This window comes from Aotus nancymaae, unplaced genomic scaffold, assembly GCF_030222135.1.
Source record: "Aotus nancymaae isolate 86718 unplaced genomic scaffold, 86718_ANA_hifiasm-v0.15.2.pri h1tg000076l, whole genome shotgun sequence".
Taxonomy (NCBI): domain Eukaryota; kingdom Metazoa; phylum Chordata; class Mammalia; order Primates; family Aotidae; genus Aotus; species Aotus nancymaae.
The window spans coordinates 15,245,364-15,272,757 of record NW_026988491.1 but is presented as its reverse complement, the minus strand read 5'-3'; the positions used below and the strand labels follow the sequence as shown (position 1 = coordinate 15,272,757).

The following is a 27,394-nucleotide window of genomic DNA, read 5'->3' as shown; positions in this document are numbered from 1 at the left end:
GGCCCCTTTCCATCTGCGGGGCGGCGGGAGGAGGCCCAAAGCAACATGGCGGTGAATCAGAACCATACCGAGAACCGCCGCGGGGCCCTGATCCCTAACGGTGAAAGGTGCCTGAGGGGAAGCACGGCGTACCGTCGGAGGAGAGGATAGACATGGCGACTCACAAGCTCTTAGCGTGTCAGGGACTTTGCCGCCTTTTTTGGGCGCGGCGCTCTTAGCTCCGCCCCATTGGGAGTGCTCGTCCCCTCACGGGTGTTCCGGCGTCTTAAGATGGTGGAGGCCGAAACGCTTGGCTTAGCGCGTGCGAGGGGCGGGGGTGGGAATGCCTCTCTTCAGGCGCAGGGCCAAGACGCGTGTCTCCTCAGGGCGGCGGGCGGGGGTCTGGGGGCCGAGATGCGTGTCTCGTTCGAAGAAAGGCTGGATCTGACTGGCGGTCGTGAGCAGCAGGGGACCCTCGGTGGCAACACAGCTGCCCTTGGGTCCCCTGTGACTTTGTCGGATGAGGACAGGCACTGGGCGTGCATCGCCCCCTACTCCCAGGAACAAGGTGTTGCACTTTGGGAAGAGGGATGAGGAGGTGGAGTGCAGATCATTCTGGAAAGATCGCGAACTGTTGTGGGGCTTCTTGTCCCTTGGAACTTACCGAAGTCCCGTTTCCTCCTTGCTCCAACTAGGGAGATGTCTGCTTTTTAAAACAAAAGATTGAAAAGATTAGGCCGGGCGCGGTGGCTCACGCCTGTAATCCCAGCACTTTGGGAGGCCGAGGCGGGTGGATCACGAGGTCAAGAAACCAAGACCATCCTGGTCAACATGGTGAAACCCCGTCTCTACTAAAAAATATAAAAAAATTAGCTGGGCATGGTGGCGCGTGCCTGTAATCCCAGCTACTCAAGAGGCTGAGGCAGGAGAATTGCCTGAACCCAGGAGGCAGAGGTTGCGGTGAGCCGAGATCGCGCCATTGCACTCCAGCCTGGGTAACAAGAGCGAAACTGTGTCTCAAAAAAAAAAAAAAAAAGAAAAGAAAAGAAAAGATTGAGGCCAGGTGTGGTGGCTCATGCCTCTAATCCCAACACTTTGGGAAGCTGAGGGTGGACTCGGAGTTCGAGACAAGCTTGGGCAACATAGTGAGACCCCCATCTCTACAAAAAGTAGAAAATCAGTGGGACATGATGGTGTGCATCTATAATCCCAGCTGCTTGGGAGGCTATGGTAGCAGGATCGCTTGAACCCAGGAGTTTGGGCTGCAGTGAGCCCAGGTTGCACCACTGCACTTCAGCCTGGGTGAGAGCCAGATCCTGTTTCAAAAAAAAAAAAAGATGAGACTGAGCAGATGCCTGGGCAGAATAAAGCACTCTTGGTTGCATGAAGCTGTGTGGGGTTTGCACCAGTTGCTTTGCTCCTTGTGATGCCTGCTGCTGGCCCCTGCTGCTGGCCTCTGAGCACTCTACTGGAGCAGGCCCAGCCAGAGAGGTGCCTGTCTCCACCTTCAAGGCATACTTGCCCACTATGGCCGCGACTCCACTGCATTCCCTTCTTTACCTCTACCCCACATGCCCCTTTCCTCATTTCCCACAGTCATCCTCAGTCTCCCTGGCTGTGCAGTTCTGAATTGTGCTCCTTTCTGGGCTCTGACTTGCCCTTACTTTCCTTTTTTCCCACCCAGCAGTGGAACTCAAGCTAGATGATGTGCTTGGGGCCAGCACACCCAGGTCGGTTTGAATGCAGTTGTCAGGAAGATTGAAGTAGACATTAGCAAATGCTGATGTCCAGATCTTTCTTCTATCCTTCCTTCTACCAGAAAGTTTTCTTGACAGATTTATATGGGTCTTAGAGGTTATATGTCCTCACTTGCTTCCTACGTACCTCTGCTGCTTTGTTCAATTTTGTGGGAGATAATTGCTCACCACTCTGACAGGGGTGTCCCTGTGGGCACTTACTGGGAGCCATTTGAGCACCTCTCATTCCATGCTGTGAAGCCATTTCTAATTTGGTGTTTGGGAGTCTTCTCCTTGGGCTATGGGTGTGTCTCTGCTGCTTGTGTGTTGGAGGAAGGGAGGGAAGCATGTTTTAAACAAAAAACAAAACAAACACTTATTTTTGTGGTCCTTTGAATTATCTTTATGGGATCCATTTTGTACTCCTGAATACTTAATAGAATTTATTGAACACTTAAATATGTCAAGTACTGTTCTTAGTTCCAAGAGCTTTTTACTGTAGTTTAAACCACTCTTGTCGGCCAGGCATGGTGGCTTACATCTGTAATTCGAGCACTTTGGGAGGCCAAGGCTAGTGGATTACATGAGACCAGGAGTTTGAAACCAGCCTGGCCAACATGGTGAAACCCCCCTCTCTACTTAAAATGCAAAAATTAGCTGGGCATGGTGGTGCACATCTGTAATCCCAGCAATTCGAGAGGCTGAGTCACAAGAATTACTTGAGCCCGGGAGGCAGAGGGGAGATTGTAGTGAGCTGAGTTTGTGACACTACACTTCAGCTTGGGTGATACGGTGAGACTGTCTCAAAACAAAAAAACTCACTCTGTCTACAATCTACAGTGAAGATTGTACTGTTTCCCTCATTTCACAGGTGGAAAAACAAAAAAGTCATTTGCTTAAAGTGCATGTGAGAGAGCTTGGATTTGGATTTGATCTTAGGAACTGTGCATTAAGTACCTATTCCAGCTCTTCCTCAAAAAAGAAAAGGACTGTTTCTCTGTTTTCTTCTCACCAAAGAAGGACTTATTAGTACCCTGGTTTCCTGGATAGAAACGACTGCAGAACCTGAGATGGTGGTGCACACCTGTAGTCCTAACTATTCGAGAGGCTGAGGTGGGAGGATCACTTGAAGCCAGGAGGGAGTTCAAGACCATACTGAGCAAAATAGTGAGACCTCATCTCACATAATAAAATTAAAAAAAGAAAGCAAAAGAGGAACTTAAGGGGCGGGGGTGAGGGGGAAAAAAAAAAAGGAACTTAAAAAAAAAAAAAGTGGGAGAAGATTGATTCTATGAGGAGTCCTCCAAAAGATTATGGAAAATATGGGTCGTGAAAAAACTGCATGGATTCCAGATTTTTTTTCCACAAAAATTAACTCATACTGACTTGTTAAAACATACCTGTGGTGGCTCACGCCTATAATCCCAGCACTTTGGGAAGCGGATGCGGGCGGATCACGAGGTCAAGAGATCGAGACCATCCTGGCCAACGTGGTGAAACCCCTTCTCTACTAAAAATACAAAAAATTAGCTGGGCATGGTGGCATGCACCTGTAGTCCCAGCTACTCAGGAGGCTGAGGCAAGAGAATTGCTTGAACCTGGGAGGCGGAGGTTGCAATGAGCCGAGATCGCGCCACTGCACTCCAGCCTGGCACCTGGTGACAGAGTGAGACTCTGTCTCAAAAAAAAAAAAGAAAAACATGCCTGAACAGGATTTAGTTTGAGGCACTAAGAAAGATAAGACAGCTGGGCACGGTGGCTCCTGCCTGTAATCCCAGCACTTTGAGAGGCTGAGGTGGGCAGATCAGGAGGATGACCATGCCTTTCTCACTCAGCCAGGCAGTTTACACCTCTGTCTTCTTTTTGCATCATTTCTTTCTTTTCTTTTCTTTCTTTCTTTCTTTTTTTTTTTGAGACAGAGTCTTGTTCTGTTGCTCAGGCTAGAGTGCAGTGGTGTGATCTTGGCTTACTGCAACCTCTACCTCCTGGGTTTGAGGAATTCTCCTGCCTCAGCCTCCCGAGTAGCTGGGATTATAGGTGCCCACCACCATGCCCTGGTAATTTTTGTATTTTTAATAGAGACGGGATTTCGCCACGTTGTCCAGACTGGTCTTGAACTCCTGACTTCAGGTGATCTGCCCTCCTCAGCCTCCCAAAGTGTTGGGATTACAGGTGTGAGCCACCACACATAGTCCATTTTGTATCATTTCTAATTGTCTTTTTTTGTCTGTTTATTTTTATTTTGTCTGTCAATCAGAGGTGAAAACTTAGTGCCTCTTCTGTGTGTTTTGTTTTTTGTTTTTAGTACAAATCCAGCCCTGGATATGTATGTGTGTGGCTTTCTCGTTTCCCAGGAATATGTGTGAGCTTTTCAAAGCCTTTATTCCTTAAAGCATCTCATTGTTCATCCTCTTCTAGGTAGCAGCAACTAATGCATTGGCTTGGAAATGTTTTTGACAAATGCCCTCCGGTAGCCTCATCAGTCCCAGGAAAAATACAAATTAAGTATGTGCCCTTCGAGCCAGTCCTTCAAGAAGCCACCAGACAAGTCAAAACAAACTACAATTTTTTTCTTTTTATGAGACAGAGTCTCACTCTGTTGCCCAGGCTGGAGTGCAGTGGCGTGATCTTGGCCCACTGAAATCTCCGACTCCTTGGTTCAAGCGATTCTCATGCCTCAGCCTCCTGAGTAGCTGGGATTACAGGCACAAGCCACCACACCCAGCTAATTTTTGTGTTTTTAGTAAAGATGGGGTTTCATCATGTTGGCCAGGATGGTCTTGATCTCGCGATCCACTGCCTCAGCCTCCCAAAGTGCTGGGATTACAGGCATGAGCCACAAACTACAATTTTTTAGAATAAGTGTGTTCCGCTCCCTCTAGTACTTGGTATCTATCGTGAATATAGATTGTCTTCAAGCTTCTGCCAAACTAGTAGTGGGGATGATACCAGGGTAGGTTAATATGCCATAAAGCTTAAATACCAGATTCAGCTTTTTAAAAAAATACATTGTTAGAAAAGAAACCTAAGAAAAAAAGCAAAATAAAAAAATAAATTGTTTAAGCATTCCCCTAGTTACTATAACCTTTTGATTAGATTCTAGAGCTCTGAAAAAGTTGACTCTGACAGGTTTTCTTTTGCTTTATTTATTGCTTTTATGGCTAGACTGACATTTAAAGGTTCTTACTCTACTGTTTTTTTTGGCTAATGTCTTGTATTTTCCTAGCTTTTTTTTTTTTTTTTTTTTTTTGAGGCGGAGTTTCGCTCTTGTTACCCAGGCTGGAGTGCAATGGCGCGATCTCAGCTCACCGCAACCTCCGCCTCCTGGGTTCAGGCAATTCTCCTGCCTCAGCCTCCTGAGTAGCTGAGATTACAGGCACGTGCCACCATGCCAAGCTAATTTTTTGTATTTTTAGTAGAGACAGGGTTTCACCTTGTTGACCAGGATGGTCTCAATCTCTTGACCTCGTGATCCACCCGCCTCGGCCTCCCAAAATGCTGGGATTACAGGCGTGAGCCACCGCACCCGGCCTTTCCTAGTCTTTAAAAAGAAAAAATACGCTTCCCTTTTAATCTGTACATTACCGCCCTAGTTCCAGTTTTTACCTTTCATCAGGACTATTTTAGGAATTCTTTTTTTTTTTTTTTTTTTTTTTGAGACGGAGTTTTGCTCTTCTTACCCAGGCAGGAGTGCAATGGCGCGATCTCAGCTCACCGCAACCTCCGCCTCCTGGGTTCAGGCAATTCTCCTGCCTCAGCCTCCTGAGTAGCTGAGATTACAGGCACGTGCCACCATGCCCAGCTAATTTTTTGTATTTTTAGTAGAGACAGGGTTTCACCGTGTTGACCAGGATGGTCTCGATCTCTTGACCTCGTGATCCACCCGCCTCGGCCTCCCAAAGTGCTGGGCTTACAGGCGTGAGCCACCGCGCCCGGCTATTTTAGGAATTCTTAAACTGATCCCTTTGATATACTAACACCTTCTTGATCATGTGACTTCCGTGTTGAGAAATCTGAAGCTCACAATTTCCCCTTGCCTACCAAATGATGTTTAAGCTGTAGTTCTGGCATAGCTTTCCAACTTTATTTCACTGTTCCTCCTAACCTCACTCCCACACTATGTTTTGATGAAGCCACACCACTAGGCTTCTCCCAAGTATGCAGTTTGCTTTCCGTATCTGCTCCCGTACCTCCATTAATGCTGTTTGCTCCCCATCTGGATTGTCCCCTACCCTCACCTCTGCCTGCTGAACACTACCCATCTCTCTCATTCTCTCTTGCTCTCTTTTTTCAAACAGGGTCTTACTCTGTTGCCCAGGTGGAGTGCAGTGGCTCACTGTAATCTCTGTTCCACGGCTCAAGCAGTCCTCCCACCTCAGCCTCCCGAGTAGCTGGGATTACAGGTGTGCATCACCATGCTCGGATAATTTTTATATTTTAGTAGAGATGGGGTTTCACCATGTTGGTCAGGCTGGTCTCAAATTCCTGACCTTAAATGATCCGCCAGCCTTGGCCTCCCAAAGTGCTGGTGTTAGAGGTGTGAGCCATCATGCCCAGCCAGAACACTACCTGTCTCTTAATTAGCTCAAATTGCACCCTTTCTATTAGGTCATTCCTAATTTCTTCAACCGAAACTAATTTCTTCCACTAAATTGCTATGACATTTTGGTACCATTTATATTATGTATATCATATATTGTTTATATTATCTGTATTCATGTTTTCATTCATTCTTTCAATAACTGCTTAGAACACCCACTGTTTGCTAGGGCTAGAGTATCAAAGAAGGCAGACAGTGTCCCTAATGATCATTAAGGTATACACTGGATTTATATATATACATACACACATATATATATATAATATTATATATATTGTTATTAAGAAAGAGCTGGGGAGCTGGGTGTGGTAGTAGGCTCATACCTGTAGTCTTAGCACTTTGGGAGGCTAAAGCAGATCTCTTGAGCCCAGGAGTTTGAGACCAGGCTGGGCAGCATGGTGAAACCCCGTCTCTACTGAAAACACAAAAAAATGTCAAATATGGTGGTGCTTGCCTATGGTCCCAGCTACTCAGGAGGCTGAGTGTGAGGATCACCTGAGCCCAGGAGGCGGAGGTTACAGTGAGCCGAGATTATGCCAGTGTTTTCCAGCCTGGGCAACAGAGTGAGACCCTGTCTCAAAACAAAAAAAGATGAAAGAGGGAGAAAGGGGTGGAGAGAGAGAGGGAGGGAAGGAAGGAAGGAAGGGAGAAAGAAGAAATAGAAAGAAGAAAAAGGAAGAAGGAAGGAAGGAACCCAGCAGGATTTGATGAGTGACAATAAGATGAGTCCAAGTTTTCCAGGTTAACAGTAAGGAGAGAGCACAACAGGCTGAGGGAACAACATGTCAGAGGGGGCTGGGGCAGTCTGCCACCTTACCTTTTTTACCAGCGTCAAAGAACCATTGCTATTAGCATGGTGCTTTATGCTTACCACACAAGAAGTCTAAGAATTAATGAGGCTGGGCACGGTGGCTCATGCCTGTAATCCCAGCACTTTGGGAGGCTGAGGTGGGTGGATCATGAGGTCAGGAGTTCAGGACCAACCTGGCCAAGATAGTGAAACCCCATCTCTACTAAAAATACAAAAATTTGCCAAGCATGGTGACAGGCACCTGTAATCCCAGCTACTTGATTGAACCCAGGAGGCAGAGGTTGCAGTGAGCCAAGATCATGCCACTGCACTCCAGCCTGCGTGATAGAGCAAGACTCTGTCTCAGAAAAAAAAAAAAGAATTAATGAATACACATTGAGAATAGGAGTAGGTTTGACAAGAAAAAGAATCAAATGATAAAGAGTAAATTGTCAGAGAATAAGATCATTTGAATATTTCTTTTAATTTCAATAAAATAGTAGTAGTAGTAATAGTAGCAGTAGTAGCAGCAGCTAATGTTTATTGAGTGCTTACTCTGGAAAAAAAAACTGTGTTAAGAACTTTATGTTTGTCATTTTATATACGTTCTGGATTGTGTGCTCTTCCTCCTTTTCTACAGTCTCTTGAAGCAGTCTCCAAATGTGGAGCTCTCCTTCCCACAGCGATCAGAAGGCTCCAATGTCTTTAGTGGTACAAAAACAGGAACATTGTTTCTCACTTCATACCGGGTAATTTCTGTTTCTACTTTAATCTGCTGATTAACTCTACATTTGTTTTCCTTAAAAATGAAGAAAAGTTAAATACTGACTTTCAAAGTGTTTTTCTTTCTTTCTTTTTTTTTTTTACATACCTGACAGCAATAATTTAAGTGAGAAAAATACTGTATTTTTTTTTTTTTTTTTTTAATAGAGATGGAGTTTCACTTTGTTGGCCAGGCTAGTCTTGAACTTCCAGACCTCAGGTGCTCCACCCGCCTTGGTCTCCCAATCAAAGTGTTTTTAAACATTTGTACGTTGGGATTTTCCATGTTGAAGAGTGATGGAAGAAATGATGATGTTTCTCAATTAGGCCAGAATGTACCTTGCTCTTATAAGTCTCAATCCATGGACCAATTCTGCATTCGTTTTCCAAAGTTTCTTTCCTTGTTTAGGTGATTTTCGTAACTTCGCACTCCATCAACGATCCCATGTTGTCTTTTATGATGCCATTTGATCTGATGACGAACCTCACCGTTGAACAACCAGTATTTGCTGCAAACTTCATTAAGGGAAGTATTTGGGCAGCTCCAGATGGTAAGTATTCCTTCAGAAGCGTGTATCTTTTTTCCTCAAAACTTTCGAGAATGTTTAAGATTCAAATTTGGCTCATGTTGAAATTCAAACAAAAGCTGCCCTGTTTTGTCAGGTAGTGCTTCCCTTGGTGTTTGTGGCAGTCTTTCTGTTGTCATCTGTGCCAGTTTCTTAGTGAGTGTGTGCCATTTCTTCCCCCAGGTGGCTGGGAAGGACAAGCTGCTTTTAAATTAGTCTTCAGAAACGGAGGTGCCATTGAATTTGCCCAGTTGATGGTGAAAGCTGCCTGTGCTGGTGAGTGATGCTGAAAAAGATATTAAGCACTTTGGGTTTTTTTGTTTGTTTGGGTTTTGTTGTTGTTGCTGGTGTTATTGTTTTGTTGTTTTTGAGAAAGGGATTTTTGTATTTTTTGTAAGTCGGGTTTTCACTGTGTTACCAGGCTGGTCTTGAACTCCTGAGCTCAAGTGATCCTCTGTCTTAGCCTCCCAAAGTGCTGGGATTATAGGCGTGAGCCACTGTGCCTGGCCCACTTTGGGTTTTAAGGCTTGTGGAATTAAAGTGGAGTAACTCAGCCAAGATTTGCTGGCCTCTGTGGCCAGGCAGTTGGTATTTGCACACATATTCAGTCGGCATTTTCTGGGCTTACCTACAGTTGCCAAATACCAAGTTACAGGATAGGAACACAAAGATTATTCAGTCTCTTCCTGTCCTGAGGGAGCTGGCAATCTAGTGGGAGCTTACAGTCAGACACCCAAGTGACTATATCTGATAGTCTTTTGTCCATTTAAACACTGACCTCAGATATCCACTGAGCGGTCTCTTTTTTGGGTCAGGGAGCCCTTAGTTATTCTTCCTTTGGTCTGGTTTTTTACTTTTTCTTCTCTCTGGACTCGCCTTTGCTTTGCTCAGGTTTAGTCCCCATCTTATATGAGAGGGGAGTAGAGGTACTGTCAAGACTTATAGCACTGATCTAATGGGTATGCTAGAGAACTCTTTCATCTACAGCCATACCACCCTGAACGCGCCCGATCTCGTCAGATCTCGGAAGCAGGGCAGGGTCGGGCCTGGTTAGTACTTGGATGGGAGAACTGTTTCAAACTTTAACTACAAATAATTTTATATGTGTGTGTGTGTGTGTGTGTGTGTGTGTGTGTATATATATATATATATTTGTTGTTGTTGTTTGTTATTGTTGTTATTGAGAGGTAGTCTTGCTCTGTCACCCAGGCTGGAGTGCAATGGCACGATTTTGGCTCACTGCAACCTCCGCCTCCCAGGTTCAAGCCATTCTCCTGCTTCAGCCTCCTGAGTAGCTGATTACAGGTGCCCGCCATCACACCCAGTTAATTTTTGTGTTTTTAGTAGAGATGGGGTTTCACCGTGTTGGCCAGGCTAACCTCAAACTCCTGATCTCAGGTGATCCACCTGCCTCAACCTCCCAAAGTGTTGGGATAACAGGCATGAGCCACCTCGCTCAGCTATGATATATTTTTATTTAATCTAGCCTCACTTCATGCCCCTCACTTTCTTACCTTTTATGCTCCAATCAAACTGAACTTTTTTGTACTTTATTTTCTCTCATCTCTACACCTTTATGCTATTTTTTTCTGTCTGGAATGCTCTTCTTTCTCCCTGCCACTCACCCCCAACTTCAACCTAGTTGAGACAAACATGCTCTAGTAGACAGACATATGGCAGATACACTATTATATCTCATGGAATATGCTGTAATAAAGATATGGACAAAGTGCTGGGGACACACAGAGAATGGAGTAAACTTTCTAGCTTAGAAGACTTAATGGATTGGGATGCTATAAACCGTGGTCAGAAATATAAGGCTGGGCCTGGTGGCTCATGCCTATAATCCCAGCACTTTGGGAGGCCGAGATGGGCAGATCACCTGAAGTCAAGAGTTTGAGCTCAGCCTGGCCAACATGGCGAAACCCCGTCTCTACTAAAAATACAAAAATTAACTGGGTGTGGTGGTGTGCACCTGTAGTCCCAGCTACTTGGAAGGCTGAGGCAGGAGGATCACTTGAACCAAGGAGGCAGAGGTTGCAGTGAGTCGAAATCATGCCATGTACTCCAGCCTGGGCAATAGAGTAAGACTCTATCTCAAAAAAAAGAATATAAAAGGCAGTCTAAGCCGGGCACGGTGGCTCAAGCCTGTAATCCCAGCACTTTGGGAGGCCGAGGCGGGTGGATCACGAGGTCAAGAGATCGAGACCATCCTGGTCAACATTGTGAAACCCCGTCTCTACTAATACAAAAAAATTAGCTGGGCATGGTGGCGCGTGCCTGTAATCCCAGCTACTCAGGAAGCTGAGGCAGGAGAATCGCCTGAACCCAGGAGGCGGAGGTTGCGGTGAGCCGAGATCGTGCCATTGCACTCCAGCCTGGGTAACGAGAGTGAAACTCCGTCTCAAAAAAAAGGCAGTCTAAGTTGAAGAAGAAATGAGTTCAATTTTAGACAAAACACTGGCTAACATATATTGAAATGTTTACTGTATACTCGGCAGTGTTCAAAGCCCTTTACGTGTGTCAATTTTTTTAATCCTTGCAAAAATCTTATGATGTAGGTACTATTATTATCCCCAGTTTATAGCTGGAGAAACTGAATCAGCGGTGGTATATAATTTCCCAAGGCTATATAGTTAGCAAGTGATGTAGCTGGGATTTGAACTCTAAACCTACTTTCTCTTCTTTTTAAGTCTTTTATTATTAAAACAAATCAGATCTATGGAAAAGTTGTAAGAATATTACAGTCGGCTTCCTTCATCTAGACTCGCCCTCAGTGTTAGCATTTTCCTACATTTGCTCTTTATTATTCTTTTTCTGCTTTTGTTCTTGCTAAACTATTTGGGAGTAAGTCACAAAGATTATTTTTTTCATTCCTAAATATTCAAGTGTGTTTCTCCTACGGATGCAGGTATCCTTTCATCTAACCTCTGTATTTATCAAATTCAGAAAATTTAACATTGATATAATATTGTTATTTAATATATAGTTTATATTCAGCTGGGCACAGTGGCTCATGTGTGTAATCCCAGCACTCTGGGAGGCCGAGGAGGGCAGATCACTTGAGGTCAGGAGTTTGAGACCAGCCTGGCCAATGTGGTGAAACCCCATCTCTACAAAAATACAAAAAATAGCTAGGCATGGTGGTATGTGCCTGTAGTCCCAGCTACTCAGGAGGCTGTGGCACAGGAGTTGCTTGAACCCAGGAGGCAGAGGTTGCAATGAGCCAAGATCATGCCACTGTACTCCAGCCTAGGCAACAAGAGCGAAACTCTGTCTCAAAAAATAAAAATGAAAAAGGGGGACCTCACCCCTGTAATCCCAGCACTTTTGGAGGCCAAGGTGGGTGGATCACGAGGTCAAGAGATCAAGACCATCCTGGCCAACATGGTGAAACCTGTCTCTTCTAAATATAAAAATTAGCTGGGCATGGTGGTGAACGCCTGTGGTCCCAGCTACTCCGGAGGCTGAGGCAGGAAAATTGCTTGAACCTCGGAGTTGGAGGTTGCAGTGAGCCGAGATTGCACCACTGCACTCCAGCCTGGCAACAGAGTGAGACTCCGTCTCAAAAAACAAACAAACAAAATATATAGTTTATATTCAAATTCAAATGATTATCCTGTTACTGTTCCTCATTCTAATAGCACTTTTTCCCCCACTCTAGGATCTAATTCTGGATCACACATTGAATTTACTTCTCTTATTTCTTCTGTTTACTTTAATCTGGAACTCAGCCTTTCTTTGTCTTTCATGAAATTGACGTTTTTAAAAGAATGTCAACTTATTGTTTTGTGGAATATCCCTTCATTTGAGTTTGTCTGTGTTCCCATGGTTATATTCAGGCCATGCATATTGGCAGGAATACTACATAAGTGATGTGTCTTTTTGAGCCTATACTCTTGACCCCTATACCATATTAAGTTGAGGTACAGGGAGGTCACTGGACATGCAGCTTGGAGCTCCAGAGATGAGCTGTGTCTAGAGACTGATTTGGAAATCCTCAGCACAAGGTTGTCTCTGGAGCCATGTGAATGATGGGCTTCCTCAGTGATTTGAGGATAGAGTTCCTGACATTTAAGGGAAGGGAAGGGAATTAGTGATGTGCAAAGATTGAGAAGGGACTAACTGGAGACAAATGAGGAGAATCAAGTGAGTTTAATACACCAAAAGTCAATGGAGGAGAAAGTTACAAGAGATAGGGGGTGGTCATACATATCAGCTGTTCTAGATGTGTTTGGTAAAATGAAGACTGAAAAGTGTGCATTGTTTGTGGTAATTAGAGTTTGTTTATGGTAGCAAGAGAAATTTCAGTGAAATGCTGGAGAAGAAAGGTAGTGGAAGAGCCATATTCCGGGAGATTAAGAAGTAAAAAAAAATTCTCCAGTTACCTTTGATGATACAGTGCGAAGATAAAGAAACCAAGAAGTTCACAAGCTGTACCTGACCCACAGCTGCTTGGTAGTCCAGAGTGCAGGGAGCATCTGGAAGCCTGAAATGGATTGCAGGGTATCCTGACAGACAGAGAAGTACAGCTATGGGAAATCCAGAGACGGGACACTTGGAAGACTAGTACTTCTTTGCTACAGACATCTGAGGAACTCAGGACAGTAGCATACTGAGTCTTGAATTCACTTTTATTTTTGGCCCCATAGTACTGAAGAGGGCTTCTTTTTTAGGATTATGGGCTAAGGGTCAGGCAACTTTTGAGGTTCTTTGTACTCTCACCTAAGATCTACTTCTTGGTCTGCAATGCTAGCCAAGAAGGTTCAGCATCTCAGCAGTTACATAGCCACTTGAAAAGAGTTTAGGCAACTTAGATGAACTTGTCCAATGTCTGGAACTACTCTGGGTCTTCAGATTATACCATGGCTTAGATGTGGGAAACCTCCCCCTCCTCCACCTGCCCGCACAAGAGCCAGGGCTTACGAGATAGATGTTCTTGAGGCCCTTGGAGTTAACTGTTAATCATTCTTTATGATCTGATTCTTTGACCAGGAAAGATTCCCTTTCCCTCTGCAGAGTTGATATGTCAGGGCTCTTTGATTTATGTTTTTAACATATGTATGTTGAGTACCTATTGTGAGCCAAATTCCCAATTGTGAGACAACTGGGAACACAACAGTGAATAAGACACACATAGTCTTTATAAATTTACAGTCTAGTGAGAGTCATATAAAAAGCAAAATTGTAAGTGAATAAAATAGTTATTGTTGGAATTACTATAAAGGACACAGAGGGTCCTCAAGGAGGGTGATGAGGGAAGAGGGGCAACTTTAGATTTATAGTGAATTAGTTAGAATAATCCTAGCTGCTGAAACATATAAACTCCAAATTATCAATGCTGAAGACAGTAGATTACTGCTTAATAAAGACCAATTAGCAGGGGCAAGAGGAGGCTGTGTTCCACATAGTTATTCAGGGACCCAGGGTAATGGGTCCTTGCTTTTTTTTTTTTTTTTTTTTTTTTTTTTTGAGACAGAGTTTCACTCTTATTGCCCAGGCTGGAGTGCAGTGGCGCAATCTCAGCTCACTGCAACCTCCACCTCCTGGGTTCAAGTGATTCTTCTGCCTCAGCCTCCCAAGTACCTGGGATTACAGGTGTCTGCCACCACACCCAGCTAATTTTTGTATTTTTAGTAGAGACGGGGTTTCACTATGTTGGTCAGTCTGGTCTCTAACTCCTGACCTCAGGCAGTCCACCTGCCTTGGCCTCCCAAAGTGCTGGGATCACAGGTGTGAGCCACTGTACCCAGCTAGTCCTTGCTGTCTTTAACCCATGGCTTCCATGACCTCTTTGTACAGCCAGCAGAGAAGGGAATAAAGTAAAGATCTCCCTTGGGAAGCTTTTATGGGCCAGGCCTGGAAACTGTGTACCTTACTCCTGGTCACATGCCATAGGCCAGAACTCAGTGTGGTAGGCTGATAATGGATCCACAGTCCCAATCCTCAGAACCTGTGAATGTTACCTTATTTATAAAAAGGGTGTTTGTATATGTAATTAATTTAAGGATCTTGAGATGACAAGATTACCCTATTAGGTGGCCCCAAATGCCATCACAAGTGTTATCATAAGAGAGATACAGAGGGAAGACAAGACAAAAGTGTTTTCTTCTGTACCACACTGCCTTACCTTGGTCTTTAATGGATATATCTTACCAATTTGGTAGAATCCTCACTTGGAAGTTTTTTCTGAATATCTGTTATGATAGGTGCTATGCTAGGCCTGGAATAAGCATAGGCAAATGAGACACAATCTCTTCCTGTAAGAAACATGTCATTCAGGACAAGGATCATATTTCTTTTCTTTTCTTTTCTTTTTTTGAGACAAGGTGTTGCTCTGTCACCCAGGTTGGAGGCTGCAGTGCAGTGGCACAAACACAACTCACTGCAGCCTCAAACTCCCAGGTTCAAGCAATCCTCCCACCTCAGCTTCCTGAGTAGCTGGGACCACAGACATGTACCACTGTGCCTGGCTAATTTAAAAATAATTTTTTGTAGAGATAGGGTCTTGCCATGTTGCCCAGGCTGTCTTGAACTCCTAGGGTCAAGCAATCCTCCCACCTTGGCCTCTCAAAGTGTTGGGATTACAGGTGTGAGCTACTGCGCCCAGCCCATGTTTCTTTTTTATCTTGTATCTCAAAAGCATTGTTGGAAACACATGCAAGATGGTTATTAAATACTCTGTTAATTGTTCAGTCGATACCTGCTATACCTCTGAATTAAAAGAGTTCCTATTTTGCCAAACTTGTCTTCCCAGCTGCCCGAGGATTTCCACTTAGAACCTTAAATGACTGGTTTAGCTCTACGAGAATTTATGTAATTACTGGAGAAGGGAATGTATGCACTCCACAGATGCCTTGTTCAGGTAAGGTATGGCAGAGAGGTTCTTCCTGGAAGGTGGGAAACTGTGCCGGAGGTTCAAAGATCTATCCACTGCAGGCTTGCCTCCAGCTCCCCTGCAGGAGAAGCAACAGAGATTTAGGGGGCTGGAAAATGGTCATGTCTGTGACTTTGTTTCCTGACTGAAACCCAGTGGCAAACTCAGCAAGTGACTGGGGCTTCGGTTTCAGGCTTACTTTCTTTTTTTGGATGGAGTTTTGCTTTTGTTTCCCAGGTTGGAGTGCAATGGCTTAATCTTGGCTCACTGTAACCTCTGCCTCCCGGGTTCAAGTGATTCTTCTGCCTTAGCTTCCCAAAGCGTGCCACCACACCCGGCTAATTTTGCATTTTTAGTGGACACGGGGTTTCTCCATGTTGGTCAGTCTGGTCTTGAACTCCTGACCTCAGGTGATCTGCCCTCACAAAGTGCTGGGATTATAGGCGTGAGCCACCAAGCCCGGCCTCAGGCTTACTTTTTAATGATATATTTAAACCTGGAACATACTTGAACAACTCCTGTTAGTGGGAAGGGTCACTTCCTGTTTATAGTCTGAGCAGAAAAATATGCTCTAGCCCACTTCCTCATTTCCATTTCACAAAGCATAGCCATCATGCCTGTGCCACACCCTTCAACCTCACTGAGGACTCTAGCCCTGGGCACTTTAACAGTTGTGCTGTTAAAGTCCACTGCTACTCAATGGGGTTTCTGGGAAGTAATTCTCAAATGTGGTCCACTGCCTACTGGCAGGCCACAAAGGGTCTCCTAATGCTGCCAACACACCCAAAAATACGGGACTTCTCTTGAGTTCTCCTTGGAAAATGATTTGCGTGTCCATGGGCTTTTAGTTTTGTATGTAACTTGAAGGCTACTTACTTGAAAACTTAGGAGTTACCTTGGTTTTTAAAGGCTATTAAAATATAATATTCAGAATCTAAAGTAAGTTTTGCTAGCATTTAACATTTTTAAAATTTGAGGTGAAACTCACCTAACATATTAACATTTTAAAGTGTACAATTCAGTGGTATTTAGTGTAAAATTTAGCAGTATTTGATGTATTCACAATATTATACATCCCCAAGCTCTCTCTAGTTTGAAAAGTTTTTTTTTGTTTTTATTTTTTCAGACAAGATCTTACTTTGTCAACAAGCTGTAGTGCAGTGGTACTATCATGGCTCCCTGCAGCCTCAGCCTCCTGGGCTCAAGCAATCCTCCCACCTCAGCGCCCCACAACCATAGTAGGCTAGGACCACAGGTGCAATCCACCATGCTCAGCTAATTTTCATGTGTTTTTGTGGAGACAGGAATTTCAGAGACTCATTGTGGTTTTAATTTGCATTTTCTTAATGACTAATGATGTTGAACATCTTTTTATGTGCTTTTTGGCTTTTTGTTTACCTTTACTGGAGAAATGTCTGTTCAAGTCCTTTGCCTATTTTTTTTTCTTTAAATCGGATTGCTTGTCTTTTTGTTGTTGAGTATAAGCATTCTTTATGTAGTCTGGATATGAAATCCTTGTCAGATATATTATTTGCAAATATTTTTCGGTTTTCATTCACATTTTTTTTTTTTCTTTTGAGACAGAATCTCACTCCATCACCAGGCACCAGGCTGCTCGGCTCACTGCAACCTCCACTTCCCGGGTTCAAGCAGTTCTCCTGCCTCAGCCTTCCGAGTAGCTGGGACTACAGACACGCGCCACTACGCCCAGCTAATTTTTTTTGTATTTTTAGTAGAGATGGGGTTTCACCATGTTGGCCAGGATGGTCTCGATCTCTTAACCTCGTGATCCATCCGCCTCGGCCTCCCAAAGTGCTGGGATTACAGGTGTGAGCCACCGCCCCCGGCCTTCATTCACATTCTTAATATTGCCTTTTTTTTTTTTGAACTTTTTTTTTTAAGATGGGGTTTCACCATGCTGGTCAGGCTGGTCTTGAACTCCCGACCTCAGGTGATCCACCTGCCTTGGCCTCCAAAGTGCTTGGATTACAGGCATGAGCCACCATGCCTGGCCAATAATGACTTTTTTTTTGAGACAGAGTCACCCTGGCTGGAGGGCAGTGGCATCGTCCTGGCTCACTGCAACCTCTGTCTCCCAGGTTCAAGTGATTCTTGTGCCTCATCCTCCCAAATAGCTGGGACTGCAGGTGTGTGCCACCATGCGCAGCTAACATTTTTTTTTTTTTTTAATTAGAGATGGAGTTTTACCATGTTACTCAGGCTGGTCTAGAACTCCTGAGCTCAAGTGATCTACCTGCCTCAGCTGGTGTGTTACAGGTGTGAATCACTGTGCCCAGGAAAAAATGACTTTTAATGCACAAGGGTTTTTAATTTTTATCACATTTTTCTTTTTTCTCTTGTTGCTCATGCTTTTGATGTAAAATTTAAAATCATTGCCAAATCCAATGTCATAAAGATTTATCCGGCCGGGTGCGGTGGCTCACGCCTGTAATCCCAGCACTTTGGGAGACTGAGGCGGGTGGATCACGAGGTCAAGAGATCAAGACCATCCTGGTCAACATGGTGAAACCCTGTCTCTACTAAAAATACAAAAAATTAGCTGGGCATAGTGGCGCATGCCTGTAATCCCAGCTACTCGGGAGGCTGAGGCAGGAGAATTGCCTGAACCCAGGAGGTGGAGGTTGCAGTGAGCCGAGATCGCACCATTGCACTCCAGCCTGGGTAACAAGAGCGAAACTCCTTCTCAAAAAATAAATAAATAAATAAATAAATAAATAAAGATTTATCCCTGTGTTTTCTTCTAAGGATTTTATAGTTTTAGCTCTTATATCAAGCTTGTCCAACCCATGGCCCAGGATGGCTTTGAATGCAGCCCAACACAAATTCAATAATGCTGAAACTATTTCCAGTTTTTAATTTATGAAGTAAATCAACAATATAAAGACATTTCTTATAATATTAAGTAAAAGAGCCAGATTTTAAAAATCATATGGTTGATATGATCATGATTGTATAAAGAATATTCACAGAGATTCTACAAAGAAATACACCAAAATATTAAGTGTTTGGTGATGGAATTATAGATGACTTTTTCCATTCCTCTTTCTCTATTTTCCAAATGCATATTCCTCATTAAGCATGTATTACTTTTTTTCATAATCAAACTTTATTTAGTAAAATACATATTGTGCACAAGGAAGTAGTGCACTTATCTATTCATAGGGTTGTTTTCACGTTGATTTGAAATCGCTACACAACAGGAGGTGATATGCCTTCAACTGGTGATGGCTGGAGGAAATAGTTTTAGCATTATTCTGCCTGACTTCTCTTCTTGTGTCAGTTTGCTTCAGCATTATTTTTTAAGTTCTTCTTTCTCACATATTCCTTGACTTCCAGGTAACTGATTTTTTTTTCCTTCTCATTATAATTCCCAGTTATTGTCTATGGAGCCCCACCTGCGGGATATGGAGCCCCACCTCCCGGATATGGAGCCCCACCTGCGGGATATGGAGCCTCACCTCCTGGATATGGAGCTCCACCTGCAGGATATGGAGCCCCACCTCCAGGATATGTAGCCCTGCCTGCAGGATATGAAGTCCCGCCTGCAGGATGTGAAGTCCTGCCTGCAGGATATGAAGCCCCACCTATTGGATACAGAGCCCCTCCTGCAGTAGTATATGGAGCCCTACCTCCCAGATACGGAGCTCCACCTGCAGGAAATGAAGACCCTCGAGTTGGATACGGAGCCTCACCTGCAGAATATGGAGCCACACCTTCTGGATACAGAGCCACACCTGCTGGATCTGGAGCCAGGCCTCACGAATCTGCAGCAGCCCAAACTCCTGAAAATGAGGCTTCTCTTCCCTCTCCCTCCTCTTCTCAGGTCCACTCTTAAGCTTCTTAGATGTAAACATTGAAGACTCACCAAGCAGAGAGGTACGCTAAAATTGAAGTCAGGATAAGGAGGAGGACTCAGGTATGTGATTACAGGCTTCTCGCAGGTAGTCATTCCATCCTTTGGAAGAGCAATCTTATGGGGCAAGGTGAAGCTTTACTTGTGTGCCTAGATTTTAGAAGCAGAATCAAGTCTTGATTAGCTTGCTAAAGTAAGAGTATCATTGTAGGGCTAATTCCCAGTAATATGGTTGACATAGGGTTGCATTTTTAAACATACCTTGAATGTGAGTGTGGAAAAAGTTTCCTGTCTTTAGATCCCCATTCAAGAAACATTTACTATGCTCCGTTTGCTAGGCACTAAGATGTGTGCTAAAAACATCATGTTGAACACTTAGTTGTTTGCAAAAGCTAAATTTCCAATAGTGAAAGAAAATATTATAAATTATGGTATATCCATAAAATGGAGAGAAAGCCTCTTTGAGGAGGCCAAAAACAAATAAAAACATGATAAATTTTACTATATCAAAGTTTAAAACTTCTCTTTGACAAAAGTTAAAAGGTAGGCAACAGACTAGGAGAAAGTGATTTCCAACATATATATTTAAAAAATTATAGTCAGAATACATGAATAATTACAAATCAATTCTCCTCAAAATGACAAAAATTTGAATTGCCAACCAACCAAGGCAATAGCATGGCCAAAAAACATTTGAAAAGGTGTTCAGCTTGACTAGTGTTAGGGAAATGCAACTTGAAATGAGAAAACATTTTTGTCTCCAAAGATATACAAGTATTAAAACTCTTGATGTGGCACTTTCACATCTTAATATCTACCCCTGAGAAATACTTGGACGTGTGCACAAAGATGCATGTCAGAAGATTTCATATTATTCATTGTTTCTAACAGCACAAAATTAGAAATAACCTATATGCCTATTAACAGGAAATGTATGAATAGACTATGGTATGCCCATGCTACATATGCAGAAATTTCTAAGACTTGTTGATAATGAGAAAAGTTGTAGGAAGCATATACTGCAGTGATTTTCAGCCTCTTCGGACTGAATGCCCCATTTTATAACAAATATTTATATTTTATAACAAATGTTTATATTTTCATATTTATAACAAATATTTTGTAATGTCTCCATAACTCAATGAAGTTTGTAGATAATTGTATATGATTCCACACCATTTCAACCAAAATTAATATAATACCATAAATATGATAGAGGAAATAAAAGGAGTTTATAGTAAAATTTTAAGTGTTTTAATATATAAATGCTCAGATTCTACCACATTAGAAGACATACTGAAGTAATCAGGTGTTCACTCCTATATACATAGTCACCATAGGTATAAAAACTAGAAATGCTAACTGATATGAATATGTTGCTTTGGTGACTTGAATACCATTGCCATTGGCAATGTTGTTTTCCAAAATGGTGAACAACCTTTGAACATTTTCCAAATAAAACAAAGTTTAGTTTTCCTTTGATTTACACAGTGGTTGAATTCCTGAAAATTTCTGTATATATTAAAGTCATAGAAATTGAGTTAGGCTCTAGGCTCAAATGATTATAAATGTGCTTCACCTACATCACTGGCTGGAGAGCTATTTGAAAGTCAGGAGATAGCCGGGCGCGGTGGCTCACGCCTGTAATCCTAGCACTTTGGGAGGCCGAGGGGTGGATCACCTGAGGTCAGGAGTTCAAGACCAGCCTGGCCATCATGGTGAAACCCCATCTTAAAAAAAAAAAAAAAAGTCAGGAGATAGACAATTCTTTGTTATGAGGTACTGCCCTGTGCCTTTCAGGATGTCTAGGGTCTTCGACTCCTCACCCATTAAATGCCAGTAATGGCCGCCAATTGTGGTAACCAAAAATGCTCCCACTTATTTCCTAATTGCTCCTGGGGGTGGAGGGGGGCAGTACTGTCCCTGCTGAGAATCACTATTCTAGACTATTTGAAGGTTTTCAGCACCTTCAGACACCATTCTCCCACTCTGGCAAGGTAGGCAAAGTTCCTAATTTCATTGGCCTTTCCTTATCTTATTGTAGGCTCATCAAGCTGCATAAAAGGGAGGCCTTAAAAATATATGGTAGCCAGGTGTGATGGCACATCCCTGTAATCCCAGCACTTTGGGAGGATAAGGTGGGAGAATCGCTTGAGGCTAGGAGTTGAAGACCAGCTTGGGCGATGTAGCCAGACCCTGTCTCTAGAGAAAAAAAGCGATTGTGGTACACAGTTGACCCAGAAGACATTTAAATCAATATATTTTCTATGCATTTTTTTTTTTTTTTGGGACAGAGTCTCACTCTGTCACTCAGGCTGGAGCACAGTGGTGCAATCTTGGCTCACTGCAACCACCACCTCCTGGGTACAAGTGATTTTCATGCCTCAGCCTCCTGAGTAGCTGGGATTATAGGCATGTAACAGTATGCCCAGCTAATTTTTTTATTTTTAGTAGAGGTGGGATCTGGCCACGTTGGCCAGGCTAGTCTTGAATGCCTGGCCTCAAGTGATCCGCCCATCTCAGCCTCCCAAAGTGCTTGGATTACAGGCAGGAGCCACCATGCCTGGCGAATAATTAGATATTTTAAAGAATTTCTTCTTTTCTTACTTCCAAACTACAGTATGTGGGCAACAGTGACAAGGAGAGGAAGAGAGGAGAGACTCACCCAACTAGAGCAGGAATAAAGTTTCCCTTGTTCAGCTTTTCAGTGTCTGCTGGAATGTGTTGGTAAGTTGGGAACAGGGTGAATGGGTAAGGCCTTTTTTATATAGGAAAGTTTTCCAAGTAACTGATATCTGGCAAATATTTGGGGATTAGAATTCTAAAAGAATAAAAACTAGACTTCTCTTCTCCTCTCCATTTTAGTTATACTTGTATCAGGTAGAGTTGAGGTGAAGTCCAGTTACCTGAAAAGGGTAACAAGTGCAAGTTTCTTTCTTTCTTTTTTTTTTTTGAGACGGAGTTTTGCTCTTGTTACCCAGGCTGGAGTGCAAGGCACAGTCTCAGCTCACCGCAACCTCTGCCTCCTGGGTTCGGGCAATTCTCCTGCCTCAGCCTCCTGAGCAGCTGGGATTACAGGCATGCGCCACAATGCCCAGCTAATTTTTTGTATTTTTAGTAGAGATGGGGTTTCACCATGTTGACCAGGATGGTCTTGATCTCTTGACCTCGTGATCCACCCGCCTCGGCCTCCCAAAATGCTGGGATTACAGGCGTGAGCCACCGCGCCTGGCATTCTTTTTTTTTTTTTTTTTTTTTTTGAGATGGAGTCTCGCTCTTGTTGCCCAGGTTGGTGTGCAAGGCACAGTCTCAGCTCACCACAACCTCTGCCTCCCGGGTTCAAGTGATTCTCCTGCCTCAGCCTCCTGAGCAGCTGGGATTACAGGCGCCCGCCACCACGCCCAGCTAATTTTTTGTATTTTTAGTAGAGATGGGGTTTCACCATGTTGACCAGGATGGTCTTGATCTCTTGACCTCGTGATCCACCCGCCTCGGCCTCCCAAAATGCTGGGATTACAGGCGTGAGCCACCGCGCCTGGCATTCTTTTTTTTTTTTTTTTTTTTTTGAGATGGAGTCTCGCTCTTGTTGCCCAGGTTGGTGTGCAAGGCACAGTCCAGCTCACCACAACCTCTGCCTCCCGGGTTCAAGTGATTCTCCTGCCTCAGCCTCCTGAGCAGCTGGGATTACAGGCGCCCGCCACCACGCCCAGCTAATTTTTTGTATTTTTAGTAGAGATGGGGTTTCACCATGTTGACCAGGATGGTCTTGATCTCTTGACCTCGTGATCCACCCGCCTCGGCCTCCCAAAATGCTGGGATTACAGGCGTGAGCCACCGCGCCTGGCATTCTTTTTTTTTTTTTTTTTTTTTTTTGAGATGGAGTCTCGCTCTTGTTGCCCAGGTTGGTGTGCAAGGCACAGTCTCAGCTCACCACAACCTCTGCCTCCCGGGTTCAAGTGATTCTCCTGCCTCAGCCTCCTGAGCAGCTGGGATTACAGGCGCCCGCCACCACGCCCAGCTAATTTTTTGTATTTTTAGTAGAGACAGGGTTTCACTGTGTTGGTCAGGCTAGTCCCGAACTCCTGACCTCAGGCAATATACCCGTCTCGGCCTCCCAAAGTGCTGGGATTACAGGTGTGAACCACTGCACCTGGCCTCAAGCTTCTTGAAGATGGAATTCCACCATGTTCCCCTGTGCAAAGGGTACCCATTTACCTGCTCCACCAAACTGCCATACAACCGAAGACTGACTGTGTAAGGATAGGACCAAGCAGAGCCACAGTTTGGACCACATGGTGCTGTGTGGAACACCTGCTGTTAGTTAGCTCCCACTGTCTGGTGCAGTTGTTTCCCCAAAGACTCAGTCCAGTTTATTCTGTAAGAGACACTATAAGAACTTCGTGTCCTGTACATTCAAAGGGCCCTGGTTTATGCTTTGCTTAGGACAAATCCAGTCAGAATTCAGCTGAGCCTTCTGTATGCTCAAAGCACTCATGTGCTGAGTTCCTCAGCTCCTCACTGACATTTTGAGTACTTTCTTTCTGACTCACTCACTGTGCTCATGGATTCTGCTCTTCCTGTCTCTTCCCCAGCTGCAATACAGAAACTAGACTCTGTTGTCTACTGTTTCATTTCCTATTAGAAATATAAAGGGATAGAAATAAGACCTTTTAGTCCTGGACTATCTAGTATTGGCCCCTAAAGTGAGCCTCCAAATACTCCTTTTCATGGGTAAGTGGATGCTCCCTAGCCTGCTGGAGCAGATCCTTCCTGGCTTTGCTACCCTGAGATATCAAGAGAAAAACATACAGCTCGTGTGATTTTTCTTTTTTTTTTTTTGAGATGGAGTCTTGCTCTGTACCCCAGGCTGGAGGGCAGTGGTGCAATCTCGGCTCACTGCAATCTCTGTCCCCCAGGTTCAAACGATTCTCCTGCCTCAGCCTCATGAGTATCTGGGATTACAGGTGCCTGCCACCATGCCTGGCTAATTTTTGTGTTTTTAGTGGAGATGGGGTTTCTCCATGTTGGCTGGGCTGGTCTCAAACTCCTGACCTCAAGTGATCTGCCTGCCTCGGCCTCCGAAAGTGCTGGGATTATAGGCATGAGCCACCATGCCTGGCTGATTTTTCAATCTGTAGATTAATATGTTCAAGAAATATTGCTTGTCTCTATTTTCTTTAAATTTATTTATGTTACCAAGAATCCCACCACCATCTGCTTTGTTGGTGGGCTCCCCACAAATCCCAAGATTATGCAAAGATATCCAGATTTTATGTGGCACCACGATCCTGAGAAGGTCCTTCTGGTCATCAGACTGCTTCTGAAACAGCGACTATCCAGTCCTGGCAGTTGCATCAAGTCTAAAAGCTTGTTTCTTTGGGACCCCAAATTAGGATAGGGCATAGAACCAGGATGTCAGAGATCCAACTCTGTGTACCATATTGCTCCTGAGAGCTAGGTAGTAGAACCCTAATGCTCACCTTATCCTTGAGAGTCTCATAATTCCTTCCCCAAACTCCCAGATTCTGCACTCTCAGCTGCGCTGTTAGTCTTTATCCCCTCCACCTCTTAAGCATCTATCCTAATCCAAATCTCAGGATTTGGGTTTCCACAAAAGGTAATAGAAAGCCTTGCCTTCATGTTGACTTGGCTTTTCTTGCCCAGCACTTGGCTGGTTGCTTGAAAATCATGTATGTATATGTATAAAATGTAGAGGCCCAATTTACATTAATAATGTAAAAAATTATTCTGCTACACAGATTACCTTGTTGGAAATGAAACATATGGTATCCTTCCCAGCCTTTGACTTGAGGGTTTTCTGGAGCCTGAAGATGATGGGGCAGACAACCATGGACTGCTAGAGAATAAACTTTTTTTGAAGCTTCCTAAAAGGATTAGAAATAAAAGGTTCTGTCAAAGGGAAAGGTCTATATTGATGTTACCATAAGTTTGATTAGATGTTTGATTTAGTAGCCAATATAAGAAATTTGTGTGAATTTTAGTAATTAGAATTTATTACAAATAATAAAACAGGGTATTAGTAATGTTATAGTATCTTTGGGGTGTCACTTTTCTGGCCAGAAACCTCTGTGGCCGGGTGGTACCTCTGGCCAAGTTTTGCTTGGGCCCACTGGGCTCATTGCACCCACTCAGCCTGGCAGGCTGCACTTGGCTCACACTACTGGCCTGAGTCCCATGCCTGCCAAGGGAGACTGCATGGAGTGGTGAGGGGTGTGTATGAGGAAGTGTGGGGTCTGACTGTTAGTCAGACATGCCAGCTGCTGCAGTGGGCTGTCAGCTCCAGATACCAGTATGGGCACCAACTCCTGCGAGGCTGCAGCTGAACTAGTCACACTGCAAACGGCTTCCAGGGAAAAGGTGGCACCCGGAAGCTTGGAGACGCCAGCAACCGCAGGGCCCCAGAGAGGGAGTAACAGTCTGGCTCAGAGAGCTCCCAGGTTTGGGCTCCCCAAAGCTCTTCTTTCCTTCTCTTTGCCCACAGCATGGTTAGCAAGGAGCTCACCATGCTCCTTGTGTTACAGCTCTTTTAGCCTCATTTGGCGGGACCCGAGTTCTTGAATGAGGTATACAGACAAGTAGAGGGTGAGCAATGAGAATGAGGTATACAGACAAATGGAAGGTGAGCAAGACAAAGAGAAGCTTTATTGAGTGACAGTAGCTTGGAGGCCTTGGAGTGGGTAGCTCCTATCTACAGGCAGGTCTTCCTGTTGTCTCTGCAGCTCTCAGCAGAGAGGAGGCCCTAGAGTGGGTAGCTCCACTGGTTGTCCCAATGTCTTCTCAGCTCTGGCTGACCCCAGGGCTTTTATGGACCTCAAAAAAGAAGAAATTTGTACCAGTTGGTCCATGTGTGGCCATGGGCATGCCCACAAAAGGTACCACAAGTTCTCACTCTGGTCCATTGGACTGGCATCCTGGTCCCCAGCCTTCAAGCTCTCCCTGGCCTGGAGGTCGGGCCTCACCAGGGACCCATCCCCTTCTACCCAGGAACCTGTCTGCCTCCTGCCTTTCATGGTGTCCAGGCTGTAGGTGCCAAGCCAAACTGCCCTCAGCTCCCCTCGGCCTCCTTCCTGTGCTTATTGGTGCCCAAAATCTGGAGGGGGCTGAGGTGGCAGGGGGCTGGTGTGTCAGCAGTGCTCCAACTTTGCTCTGAGATCAGAGCAGGCACTGACAGCAGGAAGAAGCTAAGCAGTGGGAGCAGGCATTTCCATGCCTACAAGGGTAAGGGGGGCCTTCCTGGGCCCCAAAGAATGCAGGGATGCCTGGGTCTGCAGCCACCATTTGGGTGGCTGCAGCTGCGCCTGGGAGGATGGAGCTCCCACCTGCTCCTCTGGTCCCTAAGAGGACAGGGATGCCTGAGTCTGCAGCCATGGCTTGGTGAGCTGCAGCAGCATCCAGGGAGCTCCTGCCCCAACTTGGAAGGGGTGGGTCTCCCACTTGTCCCTGGCTCTCACCTGCTTCATGGAGCATGCATCCCTGGCCATGCCAAGCTGCTGCAGCCAGCATGATGGCAGCAGCTGCTCCACATGGCCTGCCTGTAGTATTTTGCACAATAGTCAAGATATAGAAACAACCTAAATGTCCTTCAATGGATGAACAGATAAAGAAGATATGATTATACACACACAAACACACAAACACACATACAACAGAGTAGTACTCAGCCTTAATTTACTACAGGCAAAAAGATAGCTTTTATCTTTTTGACAATAGCCTAAAAGGTGTGAAGTGATATCTCATTAACATGTAGCTATTGAACACAATTGATCTTTTTTTGCCTTTTAAATTACTTTGTGATAATTTTTATGACATAAAAATTATATTTATTTAAGGTTTACACTCAATTGTTTTCATGAAACATTGTGAAATGACCATGACATTCCAACTAATTAACATATTTATTACCTCTATATACTTAACATTTTTATACTCTTTGACCAACATCCTCCATTTCCCATTCTTCTCAGTCCCTGGCAACCACCATCCTACTTTCTGCTTGATAGTTTGACTATATTAGATTCCACATAAAAGGGAGATCATGCAGTACTTCTCTTTCTGTGTCTTGCCTATTTTGTTTAACATAACTTCCTCCAGCTTCATTTTGTTACCAATGACAGGATTTTCTTTTTTAAGGCTCAGTAATATTCGTGTGTGTGTGTGTGTGTGTGTGTGTGTGTGTGTGTGTATGTGTT

General features: G+C 44.2%; 1 protein-coding gene across 5 annotated transcripts; it reads left to right on the top strand.

Annotated features, from left to right (window-relative positions):
• Positions 1-40: 40 nt before the first annotated feature.
• WBP2NL (WBP2 N-terminal like) lies at positions 41-25,339 on the top strand. 5 transcript variants are annotated; one of them, XR_010339377.1, is made up of 9 exons: positions 42-107; positions 6,014-6,118; positions 7,746-7,854; positions 8,277-8,418; positions 8,617-8,709; positions 15,191-15,298; positions 18,706-19,247; positions 21,805-21,911; positions 24,944-25,339. XR_010339377.1 is itself a non-coding variant. In XM_064368089.1 (7 exons), the coding sequence occupies exons 1-7, from the start codon at positions 46-48 to the stop codon at positions 19,164-19,166; spliced, it is 1,080 nt and encodes a 359-aa protein (XP_064224159.1). In that variant the 5' UTR covers positions 42-45; the 3' UTR covers positions 19,167-20,831. The 5 variants fall into 5 exon arrangements, 4 of the variants coding, with proteins under 4 accessions (XP_012332117.2, XP_064224161.1, XP_064224159.1 ...); XM_064368089.1 differs by lacking the exons at positions 21,805-21,911; positions 24,944-25,339 and having other exon boundaries at positions 18,706-20,831; XM_012476694.3 differs by lacking the exons at positions 6,014-6,118; positions 21,805-21,911; positions 24,944-25,339 and having other exon boundaries at positions 41-107; positions 18,706-20,831.
• Positions 25,340-27,394: the final 2,055 nt, after the last annotated feature.

Coding starts and splice junctions, on each gene's coding strand:
- WBP2NL (XM_064368089.1), top strand. CDS start 46: ATGGCGGTGAATCAGAACCATACCGAGAACCGCCGCGGGGCCCTGATC. Junction 7,855..8,276: donor TGTTTCTCACTTCATACCGG/GTAATTTCTGTT, acceptor TTCCTTGTTTAG/GTGATTTTCGTAACTTCGCA. Junction 8,710..15,190: donor GGTGAAAGCTGCCTGTGCTG/GTGAGTGATGCT, acceptor TTGTCTTCCCAG/CTGCCCGAGGATTTCCACTT.